Source organism: Narcine bancroftii, chromosome 4, assembly GCF_036971445.1.
Source record: "Narcine bancroftii isolate sNarBan1 chromosome 4, sNarBan1.hap1, whole genome shotgun sequence".
Classification (NCBI taxonomy): domain Eukaryota; kingdom Metazoa; phylum Chordata; class Chondrichthyes; order Torpediniformes; family Narcinidae; genus Narcine; species Narcine bancroftii.
In genome coordinates, this window is record NC_091472.1 from 224,653,352 (window position 1) to 224,673,209 (window position 19,858).

At 44.3% G+C, this 19,858-nt stretch overlaps 2 protein-coding genes across 7 annotated transcripts in view; both read right to left on the reverse strand.

Annotated features, from left to right (window-relative positions):
* Positions 1-260: 260 nt before the first annotated feature.
* On the reverse strand, positions 261-8,540 carry LOC138761642 (endogenous retrovirus group 3 member 1 Env polyprotein-like). Its single transcript, XM_069934093.1, has 2 exons — positions 7,853-8,540; positions 261-2,800 (listed from the first exon to the last, which is right to left on the reverse strand). Exon 2 carries the CDS (start codon positions 2,487-2,489, stop codon positions 786-788), a length of 1,704 nt encoding a protein of 567 aa, XP_069790194.1. The 5' UTR covers positions 2,490-2,800; positions 7,853-8,540; the 3' UTR covers positions 261-785.
* Positions 8,541-14,749: 6,209 nt separating this feature from the next.
* Positions 14,750-19,858, reverse strand: part of trak2 (trafficking protein, kinesin binding 2) — a 175,014-nt gene continuing 169,905 nt past the window's right edge. For 5 of the 6 annotated variants that reach the window (XM_069934116.1, XM_069934117.1, XM_069934118.1 and 2 more), the window contains one exon: positions 14,750-19,703. In XM_069934116.1, the coding sequence (XP_069790217.1) occupies positions 19,007-19,703 (697 nt within the window). In that variant the 3' untranslated portion in view covers positions 14,750-19,006. The remainder of the gene's footprint in view (positions 19,704-19,858) is intronic. The other variant, XR_011356409.1, reaches the window with a different exon arrangement.

Sequence of the window (19,858 nt, forward strand, 5' to 3'; positions counted from 1 at the left end):
GCTCGTGTCCTTCCCAAGTATTTGTCTAAATGTTTCTGTACACTGCTTGCTTGTTCCATGTAACTACCACGCTTTGGAAAAGGTCCCTCTTTTAAATTTTACCCTCCCCCCCCTCAACCTAATTTTAGCTTTTATCAGACTCTTGAGTGAATCTCTCACAGCAAATAGACTTTTTTTAAAATCTGTACTTTTCTCCACATCTTGCATCATTTGGCGCATTAAAATACTCCCTGTCAGAAATAAAACTTCTCACACATGAGTCTCTTTAAAACTGATGACACGACAAGCTTTATTTACAAGTCTGCAGAGTTGGACTCAACTGGCTTCTCACCAGTTAAGCCCCGATACATACAGTGCATTGATTTTTATACCCTTGTTGTTTGCCCTTCCCCTTCTTATTAATACTGTTTTAATTGGTTAGTATTGCAAAAGCATTCTAAGTACAACTGCATTTTTAATTATCACGTTCGTTACGTACGCTGCGAACTCTACATACACTAAATTCTGTTTCTCACCCTTCTTATCAATCTTTTGTCTCCTGCATGTCTCTCACTATGACCATGAAAAGATAGGTTTAAAAAAACATATCCAGCTGAACCTTTTGTCCTTGGCTGCTAGTAAGCTCCCTGTCCGTTCTGGCTTCCCTTTTTATGATTAATCATCACATTTTAACTTAAGCCATTTTAACCTAAATTCTCTATCTCTAACAATCCACCCCTTTCTCTCTTTAAAATGTGTGTATTATATATATGAATGGGGATTTTAACTCGGGGAAGAGAAACGTCTCATGATAAATTAATTTCGTGCTGAAGTAAAATTCTAACGGGGTCTCCCAGTTCCCCTGGTTGCATAGCCTGTTGGACCATGGAAATCACCAGGCTGCGTAGACAGGGAATAATACAGGGCAAAACAAGTAGGAGGAATAAAATACCTCCGATGACCCACAATAAGGTACGCCACCAGGTTCCTCCAAACCATTTGTCCATCCAATTTAATTTTGCAAAAGGATGCCAGGTTTGAACCGGTACATGGGACAAAATACGAATATTATCAGCGATTTTTCGAATGGCTTGGCCATTATCATCAATCTGTAAGCAGCAGTTAGTCAAATTAAGCTTTCCACATACACCTCCTTCTGTGGCTAGGAGATAGTCTAGGGCCAGACGGTTCTGATATATAGCAGAGCGCATTTGACCTTGCTGGGAAGCAAGTAAATCCAGGGCTAGAGCTGTTTGATTTGTAACAATTTCAAGGACTGCTTGCAAGCGAATAATGCGATTTAACATATAAATAGGAGTACGATAACCCCAGGATCCATCTTGAGCCCATGTAGCGGGACCATAATATTGAATTATGCGTTCTGGAGGCCAATCATCTCCCCATTGTCCCAAATGTACCGTGCTAGAGCGGGGCTGACGGTGTAATGTATCAAAAATCTTCACTCCTAATTTATGACCGTGATCGTGGGGTAGGAGGAAAAATTCTGGGCGGATTATTCCTAGGAAACAAGTTCCACTCCACTGTAAGGGGAGACGAGTATAAGCTTTATTACCACATACCCAGAATAATCCATCTGGGGATACTCCATATCCCCGTTCCCAAACTCTTTTAAGAATGGGGTTTGATTGGTATGGTCCTGTGATGGTGGAACTGGTACAATTCCAAAGCTGAATACTGCTATTAGACAGGGGTAGGCAATTAGTTTTAAAAACAGTGGATAAGAACCAAGTCAGGGGTTTAGGAAACCAAGTGAAATTACCAGGCGAAATGCGAATCCATACAGCCTTGCAGGGACTTTTTCCTACTGGGTATTTGCCAGTTCGTGAGAGACAATAAAAACCAGAGGGGACGTTAGAGAGAGACCAAGTTTCTCTTGATCTCGTTCGGTTAGTTGTCCAAATTCGGGAAATCATGGTCAATGAATTGAGGGGCTCCCCCCACCAAGGCCATTGCTCTGACATCCGTGGACCCCCGCAGACCCAACAATTGGTTACATTAAAAGTTCCTGCAATTCTAGTTGCAAGATCAACAAAAAGATTATCTCCCCCAACTGTGTGACCGAAACTTTCATGGTTATTTGGATGGACTCGAACTAAGTCCGGCTGTCTTAAAGGGGCAGGCACTTTTGACTGTGGAATGGAATTTCTTATTGGAACAGTACGCTGGTGTATGCAAAACCAGAGTCCATCAGGGCATGGTGGGCCTGAGTCACCCTTCCAACCGTTAAGAGGGAAAGGAGTGGTATTAGGAATCTGTATATAATGACCCATATTATTTCCTTCTTTTTCCACACAAGGGGTATATGGATGTTGGGTGGTATTTTCTGCCCAGAATTTCTCAGGAACTGAGGTATGGGAAATAAAATTACCCTCCTTTCTTCCCCAAATGCGGTCCTGAAACAGGACCACTGTGTCTCTGCATTTCTTACATTTCACACCTGATAAAGACATAGGCAAACTAAGAAAAATCAAAGAACATAACAATAACATTGTGAATCAAGTCTTTCTGCGAAATCGCAAGGTAAGAGGTTTTTCTCCAGGAACACAAGTCCAATCTGAGTTCGTATCAGGGTCCTGAGGCGCCTCTACAGGTCCCTTAAATCTGGATGCGTGCGTCCACCCCTTCTCTCTTGTTCGTGCTGCAGCCTCTGTAGTTAAGAGAACTTGGTATGGACCTTCCCACTGGGGCTGGAGTTTTTCAGTTTTCCAGGTCTTGATGAGAATCCATTCTCCTGGTTCCACTTTGTGTAAAGAAAAGTCTAGAGGCGGTGTTTGTGCCAATAGTCCTCTCTTTCGTAAATCTGTAAGAGAGCGTGACAGTGCCTGTAAATAGTTCCTAACAAATATATCCCCTTCCCCCAAGGTGGGACACCCCTCAACTGTACTCCAGAAGGGAAGCCCAAACATCATTTCATAAGGGGACATCCCTACATCTTTTCGTGGGGCAGTACGAATTCTCAATAAAGCCAGGGGCAGACACTTTATCCAAGGCATTTTAGTTTCCACCATTAATTTTGTCAATTGCATTTTTAGGGTTCCATTCATACGTTCAATCCTCCCTGAGCTTTGTGGATGCCAAGGGGTATGCAATTTCCAAGAGACCTGTAATGCATTACAAATCAATTGCTGGATTTTTGAACAAAAATGTGGACCCCTGTCTGAGTCTATAGAATCCATTATACCATATCTGGGGATTATCTGCTCTAGGAGGAGGCGAGGTACTGTAGAGGCTGTAGCATTTACTGTTGGGAAGGCTTCCACCCATCGGGTAAAGTGATCTATTACCACCAACAGATACTTCCATCTTTGGACTTGAGGTAACTCTGTGAAGTCGATCTGGATACTTTGAAAAGGGCGTATGGCTAATGGTTGACCTCCCATGGTCCCTGATTATCTTCTTATTAATTTTTGTGCATAGGTGACAGTTCTGCACCTCCTGTTAGGCCAAGGTGTAGATTCCTTTACACATATATTCTCGAAGCACTGTGTCACATAAGGCTTGGGTGCCCCAGTGGCTCTGATGATGCAGGTGTTTTAAAATATTGCGAGTTATTTCTTTATTTAGAACCATTCTTCCATCTGGTGTCTTCCATGTTCCATCAGGCAGCTGGCTTGCGCCCAGCTGAGCCATGTCCTTTTCTTCCTTAGCAGTGAAAATGGGAGCCTTCTTTATGCCTTGTCTTATTGGGATTAAGGTCAGCAAACGAACTTCTTGTTGCATGGCTGCCCTTTTGGCTTCTTCATCAGCCAGTCTGTTTCCAATTGCTGTCGGGGTATCTCCCCTCTGATGGCCTGGTATGTAGACCACTGCTATTTCCTGGGGTAATGTCAAGGCTTCTAAAGTCAGAGTAATCATCTGTTCGTGTGCCAATTCCTTTCCTCTTGATGTAATTAGACCACGCTCCTTCCAGATCTTACCAAAGGTATGCACTACCCTGTATGCGTATTTGGAATCAGTGTAAATCGTTCCAGTTTTCTCTGCCAGTATTCTGAGGGCTCTCTGCAAGGCATATAGTTCACAGGACTGTGCTGACCAGCTTCCGGGTAGTCTCGTGGATTCTTCTACTTTCCAAGTATTTCCTTCTATTATAGCATACCCACTTCTTCTCATTCCATCAACACATCTGGCGGAGCCGTCAATGTAGAATTCATATCCTTCTCCCAGAGGAGTATCGCAAAGGTCTTCTCGGGTCTTGGTCTGAAGATTCGTCAACTCGACACAGTCGTGCTCCACCTCTCTCTCTGTTTCACTGCCGTATAAAAACTGAGCTGGGTTGCAGCTATTAATCTTTGCAAACTGTAGATCTTCTCTGACCATTAAAATGGTTTCATACTTTAATATGCGAGAATCAGTCAGCCATGGATGGGCAGTTTGTGTTAATAAAACACTCACAGAATGGGAGGTGTACACAGTCATCTTTCCTCCAAAAGTAAGTTTATGTGCTTCCTCTACCAACAGAGCAGCAGCCGCTACTCCCTGGATACACGTCGGCCATCCGCGAGACACTGGGTCCATCATTTTGGAAAGGAAAGCCACTGGGTGTCGCTGACCGCCTTTTTCCTGTGTTAAAACTCCCACAGCTGTTCCTTGGTTATGAGTGACAAATAGCTGGAAAGGCTGTTTTAAAGAGGGCAGAGTGAGTACCGGGGCTCGTGTCAGGCGATGCTTCAAGTCCTCAAACCATCCCTCCTCCTCCTGGGTCCATTTCAATGGATATTCATTTTCATTTGTCAGCTTTTCATACATAAACTTCACCAACGCTGAGTATTCCTCTATCCATAACCTACAGTAACCTAAGAGTCCCAGGAATTGTCTTATTTCCTTCTTATTATGGGGTAACGGCATTCTAGTGATTCCCGCAATCCGTTCAGGGGTAATCCGTTTCTGTCCTTTACTTATCTGGTGTCCCAGATATACCACAGTTCTCTCAACGAGCTGTAACTTGTTCCTGGACACCCGTAGACCCTTTTTCCCCAGATAATTCAAGAGTCTAATTGTATCTCCCCTCATTTCTTGTTCCTTGGGTCCTGATAATAGTAAATCGTCCACATACTGCATTAGTTGGGAATCATCAGATTGTGGATAGTCCGCCAGGATTTGTTCTAACATTTGTCCAAACAGGTTCGGAGATTCAGTGAACCCTTGGGGCAATACAGTCCACCGAAGCTGTCTCCGTCTACCTGTCCATGGATTTTCCCATTCAAACGCGAACATATCTCTACTTTCCTCTTCTAATGGACACGTCCAGAAGGCATCCTTCAAGTCGATAACACTAAACCACTCATGGTCTGGGGGAATCCGACTCATAATAGTATAGGGATTAGGCACCACTGGGTGGCGGGTCTGAACAATAGCATTCAAACTTCTTAGATCCTGAACTAGGCGATAGGATCCATCTGACTTTTTCACTGGGAGTATAGGGGTGTTATAAGGTGACATGCATTCTTCTAATAGTCCGTCTCGTATTAGAGTCTCAATTACCGGCTGTAGCCCTTTTCGCCCTTCCAAAGAAATAGGATACTGACGTTTCCTTACCGGCTGATGACCTGGTATTAATGTGACATGTAAAGGTGGGATGTCCAGACCTCCTCGATTTCCCTCCTTATACCAGACTCTCTCGTCAATCTGCCGTTCATCCTCTTCCTTTAGAGCACAGAGGTGGACTCGCACTTCTCCGTCCACAGGGAGAGCACCCAAACCTAGGAGAGCCTGTAAGTCCCTTCCTAGGAGGTTAAATCCAGCCGACGGTAACAACAAGAGGTCTTGTACCCCTTCTCTTTCTTCCAGTTTCACTGTTACTTGGGGAATTATTGATACCATTCTGGGAGACCCTTCTATCCCAGAAATTTTCAAATTACTTTTTACAGGTTCAGTCCCGATTGGCACAGTTATTACACTACTTCGTTCCGCTCCTGTGTCCACCATAAACACCACCTCTTCTCCCTTGGGACCAATTTTTAGTTTTACCAGGGGTTCCCTCTTATACTTGGTCCCCAACATTTGGAACCCCTGACCCCCCTAATCTTCTTCCATAAGTTCAAGGGCACGCAATTCCCTCTTGTATCGGGGGCATTCCCTCTTAAAGTGTCCTTCCTCATTGCAGTAATAGCACTTAATGAACCTCCGGGGTCTTCCCTCTCTTGGATATCTTGGATTGTTTAGAGGAAGGTTTTGTTTTCTTTCCCCTCTGGATTCGGCATTCATCTGTCGGATAGTCTGTACCATAACCTTTGTCGCCCTCTTTTGATCTTCTTCTTCTCTCTGCACATATACTTTTTGCGCCTTTTTTAACAGGTCGCTTAGGGGTTTTTCGCTCCAGACCTCCTCCTTTTCTAGTTTCTTTCTAATGTCCTGCCATGATTTGGAAACAAATTCAATTCGAATAAGCTGTTCACCCATTGGTGTACTAGGGTCCACGCCCGCATACTGTTGGACATTCTTTCTCACCCTCTCCAAGAAATCAGTAGGGGACTCGTCTTTCCCCTGGTGGTTCCCAAATGCCTTGGTGAAATTGTGACCCTTTGGCACAGCCTCCCGTATCCCTTTAATTGTCCACTCTCTATATTGTCTCATACTTGCCAATCCCTCGGGTGTTCGTTTGTCCCACCTGGGTTCATTTAAGGGATATTTTTGTTCATGGGGTCTGGGGTCCCCAGGTTGTTCATATTCCCACATGAGGAGGGCAGCCCGTCGAATCATCTGCCTCTCCTGGGGTGAGAATAATATTCCCATTATTGCCTGCATCTCTTCCCACGTATATGTGTTTGGTCCCAGGAATTGGTCGAGCTGTTCGGCCAGTCCTATAGGATCTTCCAATAACTTTTTCATTTCTTTCTTAAATCCCCGCACCTCTGTACTAGTTAGGGGAACATTCACATATCCCGTTCCCCCTCCCGGTCCTCCCATAGGAACTTCCCTCAGGGGATTTAAGCTTACTGAAAACTTTGATGGTCCTGGACCAGTCTGGGATCTTGTCCAGGGTCGGTTTACCGGTGGAAGTTTAGGGTCCGACTCCCTTAATTCATTCTTTTTTTCCAGGCCCCTTTCGGGGCAATCAGATTCATCACCTTTCCCCTCCGGTAATGAGCTTTCCTCGGGCGCAGTAGGCACCGGGGGAATATAAGGAGGGGGAAGGTTGTCCAGAGGTTCCCACTTCTTTTCTCCCGCTACCCTCAATTTAAAACATTTTGTTAAGGATCCTGGCCAGGGAACCCAACAAAATGCATATGCTGACTCTTCTTGATTCACCTTTGGTCTCGAATTTACATATATGTTTAATGCTTGTCTAACCCAATCCTCATCAGATCCAAATTTCGGCCACCAGACCGAGGAACCTTTAATAGGTTGTTTCGACCAAAGGAGACAATATTGAACCATCTTTTTCTTGTTTATGTCTCGATATCTTTTACTATCCCAATTTTCAAACATTCCCCCCAAAGGGCTGTCAAGGGGAACTCCCAGGAATTGTCCTGAATTTTCAGACGAGCCCTTAGATTTTGATCCTCCCATTTTCCCACCTAGATCCGTTTATCGTTGCTGAGGACCCTCTCGTTCTGGACCCTACTCCCTTCTTCTCAGACGCCTCGTCGGAGGTACTGTCCCTCCTTCGGTTACCGCTGAGGTTTCCCTGGGGTCGACCCCTCTCTTCTCGGCACTTCGTCGGAGGTGCTGTCCCTCCTTCGGTTACCGCCGAGGTTTCCCTGGGGTCTATCCTAGAGTCCCACGACAGGGTCCTCACGCCACGACAAAAGCTCTATACCTGATCTATTACGTTAGGTTTTTTATCCAAACAGGTGTATCCCGTTACACCTGTTACCCAATCCCCACACCACAATCGTAAGTCGTCACTTACCGGTGTCTTCTCGGGGATTGAACCGTCACCCTTCTCCTCTCCGTCTTGTCGTGTCACCTTGTCCGGATACCACTCGCTCAAGCCGCCCGAAGCGACGAATAAGGGACTAGGAGCCGTTGAACTCAGCGGGGTGCACCACCTCCGATGTCCCTCTTCTCGCCTCCCCTCACGGCTGGAGTGTAGATCCCGGACGAGCCCCCAATTGTCAGAAATAAAACTTCTCACACATGAGTCTCTTTAAAACTGATGACACGACAAGCTTTATTTACAAGTCTGCAGAGTTGGACTCAACTGGCTTCTCACCAGTTAAGCCCCGATACATACAGTGCATTGATTTTTATACCCTTGTTGTTTGCCCTTCCCCTTCTTATTAATACTGTTTTAATTGGTTAGTATTGCAAAAGCATTCTAAGTACAACTGCATTTTTAATTATCACGTTCGTTACGTACGCTGCGAACTCTACATACACTAAATTCTGTTTCTCACCCTTCTTATCAATCTTTTGTCTCCTGCATGTCTCTCACTATGACCATGAAAAGATATGTTTAAAAAAACATATCCAGCTGAACTTTTTGTCCTTGGCTGCTAGTAAGCTCCCTGTCCGTTCTGGCTTCCCTTTTTATGATTAATCATCACATTTTAACTTAAGCCATTTTAACCTAAATTCTCTATCTCTAACACTCCCTACACTGTTGGTTATTATTGCACTACTTGCCTGGACAGCAAGCAAAATGATGGTTTTTAAAAAAATGTATAATGTCAGTATCATTGAGGACTTCTTCCACCCTGCACAGCATCTTTCAGCTGCTCCTGTCGGGGAAGAGATACAGGAGGATCAGAGCCGGGACCACCAGGGGCAGTGAGAACACGGAACGATCCAAGGATCTGCTCACACGAACCATCGGAGACTCTCATATTCACGAAACAATAATGATTTATTTGTATATATGTCGTACATATGTCTTGTTTCTCTGTGTGTGAGTTATGGCTGGTTGTGTGTCTGCAGGTTTTGCACCGAGGACTGGAGAACAACTAGATGAATTAATTAAATGAATTCAGAGTTGTGCTTCTTCGGGATTGACTTATGTATAAAGCATAAAGCTTTGACATCCTCACGAATCCTAGTCCCAAAACCTGGTTCCCCCCAGACAGTCCACAACTTGTGTGGGTCCTTCAGCTGCTGATCCCCTCGCTGGTCCACTGCTGTGGTCACCTTCCCTATAAGCTACTCTCTCAAGTTTACCTCTTGTGAAGGAGGTGTTTTTCCCCACTCTCCAGCCCTGCACCAACCCCCTCCCCCCCCACCCCCCTCCCCAAGAGCCAACAACTCTTCATGGTCTTCACCCAAGCATGAGTACAACCATCTTGGGCAAAGACCTCTGTCCTTTTACAGATGTTAAAAACAAAACTGCTGTGTCCTTCTACAGGCCATTTAAAACCTGTCTGGGGCCCTCGGCGCATTGACCAGGCAATAGGACACTCTGGAGGAGTGGCGTGTCTCCCTTCCCCCAGGTTCGCACCTACGGCAGTGCTGCCGTTAAGTTCAAGTTTATTCATCATCCAATTGTACAATCCAACGAAACAGCATTTTCCAGTCCACAGTGCAACATACAGCACACAGTCATGAAACACATACAAATGATACATATGCACAGTACTTATGTACAAATATTAAAATAAATAAATATCATTGTCAAATAAATCACAGTCACAGAGAGTTAGTGTGAGCAGTTCATCAGTTGCACTGTCCTTTGGGAAGATGGTGTTTCTCAGCCATCTTGTTCGGATACTCCTGTATCTCTTTCCTGATGGCAGTAGCTGAAAGAGTGGTATGGGTCCTCACTGATTTTGAGAGCCCTCTTTAGACAATAATCCCAGTAAATCACATCAGTGGGAGGTGGGGGGGGGGGTGGGAAACCCCATTGATCCTCTCTGCAGTTCTTATGGTCCTGTAAATTGAGCTCAATCTGATGCTCTACATCTGCAGCAATCGTACCACACAGTTGTGGCTGTGGTTTAGGGGCTAATGTTCTATGTGCCCTTTCTATTTCCATTTCTTCCTGTAATTCTGGTCATCCTAGGACCCTGGGGATCCAATCTTTTATAAATTCTCTCATATTCTTGCCTTCTTCATCTTCCTTAAGGCCCACTATCTTTATATTATTTCTTCTATTATAATTTTCCATTATATCTATCTTCTGAGCTAACAGCTCTTGTGTCTCTTTAACTTTTTTATTAGATTCTTCTAATTTCTCTTTTAAGTCCTCTACTTCCATTTCTACAGCTGTTTCTCGTTCTTCCACCTTGTCCACTCTTTTTCCTATATCTGACATGACCATCTCTAATCTATTCATTTTTTCTTCTGTACTTTTAATTCTTCTTTTTATTTCACTAAATTCTTGTGATTGCCATTCTTTTACTAATTCCATATATTCTTTAAAAAATATATACCCATTGTCTTGCCTTTCCCTTCTTCTTCCATTTCTCTGTGTTCTTCTTCTTCTTCTTCCTCTGGGTTGGTCATCTGTTGTTTCCTTGATTTCTTTTTACTCTCTTCTTTCTTGTTCTCTTTGTTTTCTATGTTCTCTTCTTGCTGCTGTGCTATGGCTGTCATTCTCAGCTGTGGAGATCGACTCCTCAGCTGGTCCCCCCTCCCGTCAGTGTTTTTTTTGTCTTGCACAGTTGTGCACTTTTGCTTGGCTCCGTGAGCAATTTTTGTAGTCCCGAGCTCGGGACTTCGACTGACCTGAGGGAGCGGGCTTCTCTCTCCACAGCAGGCCTCCTCGGACAGGTAAGGCCTTCACCTTCTTCTGATATATTTTCTTCTTCTCTTTTTCCCATTGCTTTCGACTTTTCTTTCTTTGCTGCCATTTTCTTCCCACCTTTACTTTCACTTTATTTTAATTTTTGTGTTTGTGCCTTTGTGTTTTATGTGTTTTTTTAAAACTTTTACGGAGAGGGCTGGAGTTCCCCGACTGGTCACTACTCCATCAAGTGACTCCTCCTAATCGTACCACACAGTTGATAGGATGATGGCTGGTAGCCTTGCCCACCTCAGTCTTCTCAGAAAGTGCAGACATTATTGCGCCTTCCTGACAAGGGAGGAGGTGTTTTGTTTCCAGAATAGGTCACTTCTTCAGTGGACTCTGAGGAATTTGGTGCACATTTCATGAGATTTTTCACCTCTTCTCTGTAGTGTGACTCATTGTTGTTGCTGATGAGGCCAACTACTGGTTATCATCTGCAAACTTGACTCTGTTGGAGCTGGATCTGGCATTGCAATCATGGGTCAGTAGTATGAACAGGAGCAGGCTAAGTACACAGCCCTGTGGCGCACCAGCATGACAGTACTCGACGATCTGCTGCCAATCCAAACAGACTGGTCTTTCCATTATAAAGTCCAGAGATGGGTGCTGAGTCCCAGTGAGGAGAACTTCTCCAAGAGCCTCTGGGGAATGATTGAATTAAACGCCAAGCTGAAGTCAATGAACAGCAGCCTGGAGTATGAGGCGATGTTCTCCAGGTGGGACAGAATGGAGTGAAGGGACAAGGAAAGAACATCGTCTGTGGAACGGTCCTCTGTAGGTGAATTGAAATGGGTCCACTGTCTCTGGGAGGGGCTCTTTGATGCTTTCCATCACCAGACGCTTGAAGCATTTCATAATGACGTTAGTGCCACAGGGCGATTGACATTGAGGCCCATTACTGCCACCCTCTTTGGTACCAAGATGATGGTGGCTGTCTTCGAAGCCGCAGGGACAATGGACTGTGGCTCTGTAAGGACCTCAATCAGTTGGACTGCACAGACCTTCAGTACCTGATTCAGTATGTTGGGTATGTGGTCTGGTTCCGCTGCCTTGTGTGAGTTCGCCTTGGATAGGGTTTGTAATGGAAATGATTTACCACAGCTAACAAACAAATGAAGAATACATTCACTCGTTTCTTTCAGCACACCGTGAAGTGACTTTCTTTTATTATTCACTAGACACAACATTGGATTCGTCAATTCCCCAAACATGACCCAGCTAAACTCCTCTGACAGTCTCACTGCCACACGTGATCCTGACACTCTCACTCTCCTCCTCCTGCATCTGAGATCCACCACCCATATACTGATGCTTAACACATCTGTGCATGCATGCCATTACCCCTGCGCACTTATCACTTATATCATCAGCGGCGGCCAGAACTGCTCCCAACGAAGGTAAGTGTGTGTCCGCGACAGGTTTTCTTCACCTTGGCTGCTGCTATACAAGAGACCCATTTATCAGCAACTCCAGCAAACCCAACATTTTTTTTTGCTCCTGTTTTTTGTGCCTGTTTCTGTGAGACAGTTTGTCCATCCAATACTGAGGCCACATTCCTCTTCCATCACTTGCAGAATAGAAGAGCCATCTGGCCGTGGTCTTGATCCGGGAATGAGAAATACACCAGCTGGCGGCATTGGAAACCCTCTCTCATGGTGGAGTTTACTCTTCATTGTAGGCTAAAGGATCTGGCCTGTCCCTGTGCTGTTTTATGTTCCTTAATTTTAAACAGTAACACTGGTCCAACAGTGCAAGAACACTCAATTGCTGGGGTCAGCTAATGTGGCCAGCAGAATAATTCGATCTTTGTGCTGAGTTGCTTTCTGGGGATAGTTGCACAGCATTATTCAGAATCCATAACAAAAAGCCTGCCCTTCAGGCTAATTGGTTGGTGTCATAACCACGTTTTACCTGCCAGGTTATCAGCCACAGCACTTACTTGCTGCTCTACATGTGAAGGATGAATTGACGATGGTCACGTGATACAGGGAGAGTAGGAGGAGGAAGAATCCCAGAGCTCTCAGGATCATAAGAAAATAGACTGAGAAAAAACTTCAAACAAACTTCCAGAATACCAATAAGAAACATAGGAAGGTGTTGAGGATAAAATAATGACAAAAAAAGACAAATCTACAAGTAAAGACACGAAGGAATTGGCGCTGAAACAAGAGACCCGGCTTGAGGTGCCTTGTGATGAGGAAAATGGTGGGGCCACTTCAAGGCCTGATGAAGGAGAAAAGCTCCAACCGAGCAGCCCACCAGCATGGAAGACAGTGCTGCAAACCAGCAAGTAGCAGTTGAAAGCCCTGCAACAGCCCTTGGAGAGAGGGAGAAGCTTGAGACCCCCCCTACTGCTGTGAGAATGCGAGGTTGGGCATCCCTGTGATGTCCACGGTGAAGCAGGCGTCTGTAGCAATCATGGGGAGGAGGGGCCAGGGTGCACAGAGAGCGGACTGGACCGAAAATCTAAAAAGCTGGGAGGGTCTGGCATCGGTTCCAACGTCAGGGTGAGCGATGTGACTTACCTCAGTTCCAGTGGCAGGTCCAGTGCCAGACCACAAGGTGCGGCAGGCTGTGAAGAAACTGGCGGTGTCGGGTTGGGCGCGGGAACGAGCTCCAGCAGTGGGCCCAGTGATGGATCAGAGGAGGTGGTGAATGCCAGCAGTGGGAGCGATGGGCCCAGGAACTGTGAGGAGGACCCAGTCAGTGATGGAGTAAAGCTCCATGGGGCCACGAGGCTTAAAAAAAAACCTTATCGGAGCCCTCCCTGCCATATGTGATGGAGACATTGGGCCACATGAAGGACAAGCTCTCACAGGCAATGGACATAAGTGGCTCAGGACAAAATGCAGGGTACCCTCTCAGGACTGAAGTAGAAGAAAGTGTAGGGATAAACCAAGTTACCATACATAGTATTGGGAATAAATTAGACACACTGATGAAGGAGAGAGATTGTATATGGGGGAAGTTAGATGCCCTCCAGTCATCAAAGCGAGATACAGGCTGGTGCAATACAATTTCTTGCACCAGCTGTACTTGACGACGCAAAAGATGAATAGATCAAAGCCAGAACAATCAGATCAATGTTTTAGATGTGGTATTAAGACAGGAACCTTTGTGAACTCGACCTGGACAGGTACCACAGTGAGACCCTTCTGGGTGGAACTAGGCGATGTCCTAGGGAAAGTCATATGTAAGGAATTCCCACAGGTCCCAGAGCCGTTCCTGTTGGGTAACATAATGGACATAAGACTTAAAATGAAACTTTCCAAATTCAATTTGTAATGATCGCATTGGGGGTGACCAGGAGGTGCATATCACTTACCTGGAAGAATGACTCTTGGCTGAGTTTTGTGCAGTGGAGCAAAGAAATGCAAGGGTGTGTTCCCCTGGAGATAATAACCTATAACTTAAGGAGAAGATACAGCACCTTCCGAAAAGCTGTATCTGAACCACAGAGGAGCACGGTTATGAAGAGGTTATGACCTGGTGTGCTCCAATTCCTCCCCAATTCTTGGGGTGGGGGGAGGGGAGGAGGGATGAGGGGTCCACCTCATTTCAGCTAGGAAAAGTCTGGGAAAAAAAATTGTCCTGATCCCGGGCAGCTGGGCCAGGCCAGACCTATAACTCCCCGATATGATTTACTCCCTTGGTGCAAATGTTTCTAATGTCTTCAGTGTTCTTCTTTGATTGGTGGAATGGGGTGGGGTTTCAAGTATTGGATGTTGGGGGAACGGGGTGGGGGGAGGGAGAGAGAGGGAGGGACTCGATAGAAAAAACTCACATAGATTGGAGAAGAATAAGTTGCTATCGGTATAGATTTGTAACTACCAATAATGATAAAATTGTAAACCGTTTGAAAAATTATAAATAAAATATTCAAAACAAAAGGATGAATAGACAAATACCGTAGTACATTCCCTCTTCTCCGCCACCTCTTTCCACCCCCAGCCATGCCCAATGTAACCAGCAGACTCAAAGGCACCCAACTGGGAGCTAACCCATGTAATATTTGACCACCCAGCTGTGCATGTCTCTCAGCATGCAGACCAATCCCAGGCAATTTGCCACAAATTTCAAAGGCAAAAGTTAAATTTAAAAAAATTTATTTATGTATTGAAGTGACTCAGAAATACCATGTATTTTTTTCCAGTTACATCAATTATTATAATAAATACCAAATATTGCATAACAAATGACAGACTCTGAAAACAGTTGCATTCTTCTCAAGGTATATCTGGGAGGTAAACCAAAGGCATCAACTACATGAGCCAGGAGGTTCAATCTCTTGACCACTATTAGCAGTACACATGGGGCGGGGGGGGGGGGGGTGGGGGAAAACCACACTACATACAAAGTATAGCAACTGTGTGCAGTAGTTACCAAAACTATTCACCCACTGTATTTCTCCTCCTACAAAAAATAATGCAACCATCTCCAGAGTTTATGTGGAAATCAAGCTGTTTGCAGGGGATTGCACACTCAGCAAGGACCAATCAGTAATATTGTGTGTGGCTTGGATTCACTCAGGACTCTCTCGACCACTGGACCTGACTCTGATTAGGCAGAGGTCAGCCTTTAGGACAACCACAGGGCCACAGAGTCACAACACCTCACTAAGCTTTGGTCAGCCTCAACCTCTCCCTGCTCTAAAATATATTTTTAATATAAACAAAATATGCAAGCTGAATAGAAGCAACAACAGATACAAACTTAACTGAGTGGGCACAAGTGAATGCCCCTCTAAACCTAGAGGGCTCAATGAACAAACATTCAGGAAAGGATGCACTGCACCCAGCAACATGCACTGCTACCAAGGCAGAAAACAGATAGGGTTCAAGTTTAGATCCTTAAATATACCATCCAAAAAAAAAACTCCTGTTTCTCTTGCAGGATGGGCTTAAATGGTAAATTTACATTCCTAAACTATATTTCAATTAGACATGAATACAATTCTTAATAAATTCCCAAATAGCTGGAGAAACTTCCTTATGAAGAGTTTAGAAAATATACAAGTCTTCAGGACTTGAAGCAGCATGGATTTTATTAACTGGCCAATTATTTTGTTATCCCTTAACTTTGAGTGAATTTATCTTTAAGTCATTCCATTCTGCACCTGGTTAACTTGCATCCAAGGTAAAGCACTGAGATTTACAATGATACTCATGGCTGGGATACTGTCACCCATTTCTAATGGAAACTAGGCACAATCTGGACTGCTGATGCAAGTTGAGTTTGGCTAACATTTCCAAACATGCACTTCATGCCAGTGAGCAGACAAGGTCACAGTTGGTCCATTGCAGGAGAGTTGTTTGAAGCCGCTCCAGTCAGACCAGTTGGTGGAGGGCAGGTATTTAACAAGAATAACTGAGTGCGACAGCAAGAGGAACCCCTTCCCTTGCTTCTCGCTCCTCTTTTTAATCTGCCCTCAGATATCTGCACCAACACATCAACCAGATAACCATGTTCTAGCTTCACAAGATTTTACACTCAGCAGACAGTAGGTTAGGCTTGGCCACATTTGCTCTGGCTGTTCGTTAAACAAGCGAATGAGATTACCTTTCTTAAACTAATACGCAAAAAATACACGTAGATAACTGAAGTACAATCACCTTAGAATGAATGGATTTTAGTACTGGAAACAAAGAGGACGAAAGGGTTTGTGCAGTGTCTGACAAGTCAATAAATCTGCCCTTACTGTATCTATCCTAATTTTCTAATGTCAGGTCTGCTGTATCCATGGAAAGTGATTGGCAGTTGTTGACATGGGATCCCTAAAGGACTTCACTGTTCAGTGCAAATTGCTCAAGTTCCAACACCAATGCCTGTGTGTCCTCTACAAATGTCCATTCACAGATAGACATGGGTTTCTGGGTTTGGGTCTGACTGCCCAACACTAGGCACTGGATGGAACACACTCCTGATCAGTGTTTAATGAGTTAAGATGTCTCTCACTCTCGCCAAGTAAACAAACAGACAATGCACCTGAAAACTAAATTTCAAATCATGAGAAACTGAACAATTTCAAATAAAGATTTTAAAGCTTATCCTGCAAATTTCATTTCAGATTGCCAGATTTTTAAAAAATTTCCTTTATAAATTGCCTTTTTTTTTTAAATAAGTGCATTTTTTTCTTTAAAATGCAAGACCATGCCTGAGGTGAAGATTTAGTGCAATTTTGCGACTGGCTGGGACTTGGCAGTATGACGTGCAACCTGTATATTCAGAAGACAATGGCACCTTGCACAACTTTGAGAGATACGTCAACTTCTGAGGGCTAATGTCAGCCCAAGATAGGTCCCCATTTATGCCGATATTTCCATCCCATAAGGCCCTGAAATGAGGTTTGTAACTAAATTATCTTCTGCTACAGCACACTAAAAGATGAGTTCTGACTGGATGGCGTTTAGGATAGCGCTCTGTTAAACTTTAAATTCATGGCTTTGCAAGTAACACAAAACATAACTCAAGTGAAAACAAAAATATGTGCCTATGGTCAACCCTCTTGGTGAATTTCTTGGAATTAAGTATTAATTTATAGGTTTAAAAAAGGAGCAATTAAAATAAATTCTTATTTTCTCCAAACACTAATTTTCTTGTTATTTAAAAGTATTTGGATAGGGGAAATTTTTTGTTTCTTAATTTGGTGATTCTTGACTGCCAAAGTCTGTTTGCTTTCTGATTGGGAAGGGAAGGTATGAGGGTGGATGAATTCGGAGCAAAGTGGTTGGAGTTGTGTAATGAACCTCCTGGAGGACTCTGTCCAATCGCAATTGGCAACTCCAAAACTGAGGATAGACAAGATTGGCCATTCCTTGTCTTCAACAATTTTTATTACCTGCGGCACGGCAAGGGTCTGAAGCAGAGGTTCAAGGTTGCAGCGCAGACACCAAAAGTGCTATGATCCTTTAAAAAGTGTACAGAAACAAATATCAATCTATACTGCATCAACAATAACTTCAAAAATTCTGCAGCTTCGACATTTGAGACCATTAAGCTAGGCACTGAATTTATATTGGTTTGTGCTAAATTTTCCTACCTTCACTTCATTCTATCAACTCTGTGCCACCCTGAACCAAAGACCAGGCTGTTTGGCCCATTTCCCAGCTGCATATTCCAGATTTATATACCAATTCCTTCATGGTACACCTCCCACAGGTAGAATCTATAATCCCTTCCCTTTTAACCCTTCCACAGCCCAGAGGAAGATTTAAAAAAAAATGTAGTTAACTGAAATATTCTAACCCCTTTTACAATGATTCTACCTGTTGTTGCCACTCAGTAAAGAAATGCACACCTCACAAGCTTATCTCAAGTAGAAATATAATGACATTGAAGCGGAAACCCCATCACCCACATTATCACCATTTAAGTTGGATCAAGTGTGCCTGATACCAAGCCACCTTGCACAGGGATAGTGTGTGCCATACAATCTTTTCTGCGTGGATATCAATCCCAGGGAGTCACCCATTTTGCAGTGAACCACATGTAATGCTTTAGATCAGCATAGGTCTTCAATTTTGATGTATTGTGGTAGGGTTGAGATTGCCAACCCTTTACGTGGAAATGATCCTACTTTTGTGCTCAGAAGTGAACTGTTGTGTTTAAAAAGGCCCAAACAGAATTTAATTAGGATAATGTGATGGCTAAAGCATTGTAAAATTAACTGGAGCTTTGGTTTTAGCAAAACAATCAGTAATATTTTTATTAAAAATGGTATAGAAAAACAAGTTCAGATATGACGGTTTTGAAAAGCTTCAGAGGTACTTGGGCTTGAAAAAGGGATGCATTTTCCAAAGATAATAAATAAAAACAGCAAGCTCACTTTGGGGCTACCAGGATCTTGGAGTACCAAATTGTTAACTGATGGTCAGCTGCTCATGTCCAATGTAGTGCTTTGTCTAGATCAAATTTTCAGAGAATGTGCTTTAATGCTTTGTTCTGCGCTCCACTGCCAGAAGTAGACAGCAAGAGAATTCTCAAGGGCAAGTGTTGAGGAACAGTGGTTAGCTTGGACTCTTGCTCGTTAGGGTTCAGTCCTTGTGCGAATACCTCATTTCCAGTTCTCTCTTCGTGTACCCTCCGAAAGATCCCAACATTTTCCAAAGCCACTTTGCTTCTGCCTTTGCTTTATTGGTTCCCTTCACACCCCATCCCCTCAAAATAGCCTTGGACAGCTCGACTTCCTTTATCACTTGCACTTACCATCTTCAGACTTTCAGAAGCTTCTCAACAAAACAGAATACAATGCCCACCTTCCTGTTTAGGCTGGGTAAAGAGTAGAGGATCAAGAAGTTTGGCGAGGTGGGGGGGCAGGGGGGTTGGTGCTTGGGGAATTCAGATGGGTCACTTCTCTGCAGGCAGAACCAATTTGGTTTCAATCTTCTCTTTGTTGAAGGTGGCCATTTTTGATTTTGGCATGCCTAGTCCACCCAGCACGCTGGGAAGACTCTGGTTCCGCCTCAGGACTCCCAGCAGACTGCTGCCTGTCCCCATGAACATCGCTGATTCCTGGCGGTGTGTCACGGCTTTGAGTTCATGGCCAACGTCATCCTCTGGAGTTTCTCTCATGGCAATAGCTCGGGCAATCCCCATTCTCTGCAATCTCTTGACCAGGTTCAGACTGACAGGGACAGAATCAGCACAGCTCCGGCCAGGCTTCAGGCAGTAGACTTCCTGGAGCAGTGTCTCCGCTGGCCGAGAAGCCAGGAAGTTTTCAACAGCTCCCCGGCCATCGAAGGTTTGTGGCGATGGGCATGGCGAGTGGGAGGGAGAGTTTGGTGGGGTACGGGGTAAGGCCAACATCTTCGGGGGAACCATGGGTGGGGTTTTCAGCAGAGTGCATTGATAAACACCAGCAGAGATCCCACGGTCTTGCAAGAGCTTTGTTAAGCTGCTGGTGCTGCTCAGGGTGGTGGTTGACTCCCTCCTCTTTGTGAAGGATTCATCAATGCTTGGCCGGCAGGGAGCTATAGGGGTGCTTGGACTGGAGATCACATTCGCGGATGGATACCCTATATTTGGCACTGGAACACAGCCAACACTGAAAAAGAGTGATAAATATATTTGATTTCATCACCAAACACAGTGTAAAAATATTTTCCTTAAACTATCACAAGATATACCACTAACACTGACAGGAAGGGTAAATTGCAATAAAATTATTATCTTCCCAAGGATACAATACCTATTTCAATC

Bases quoted from the DNA above. Each gene is read 5' to 3' on its own strand.
- LOC138761642 (XM_069934093.1), bottom strand. From the start codon at position 2,489: ATGTTATTGTTATGTTCTTTGATTTTTCTTAGTTTGCCTATGTCTTTA.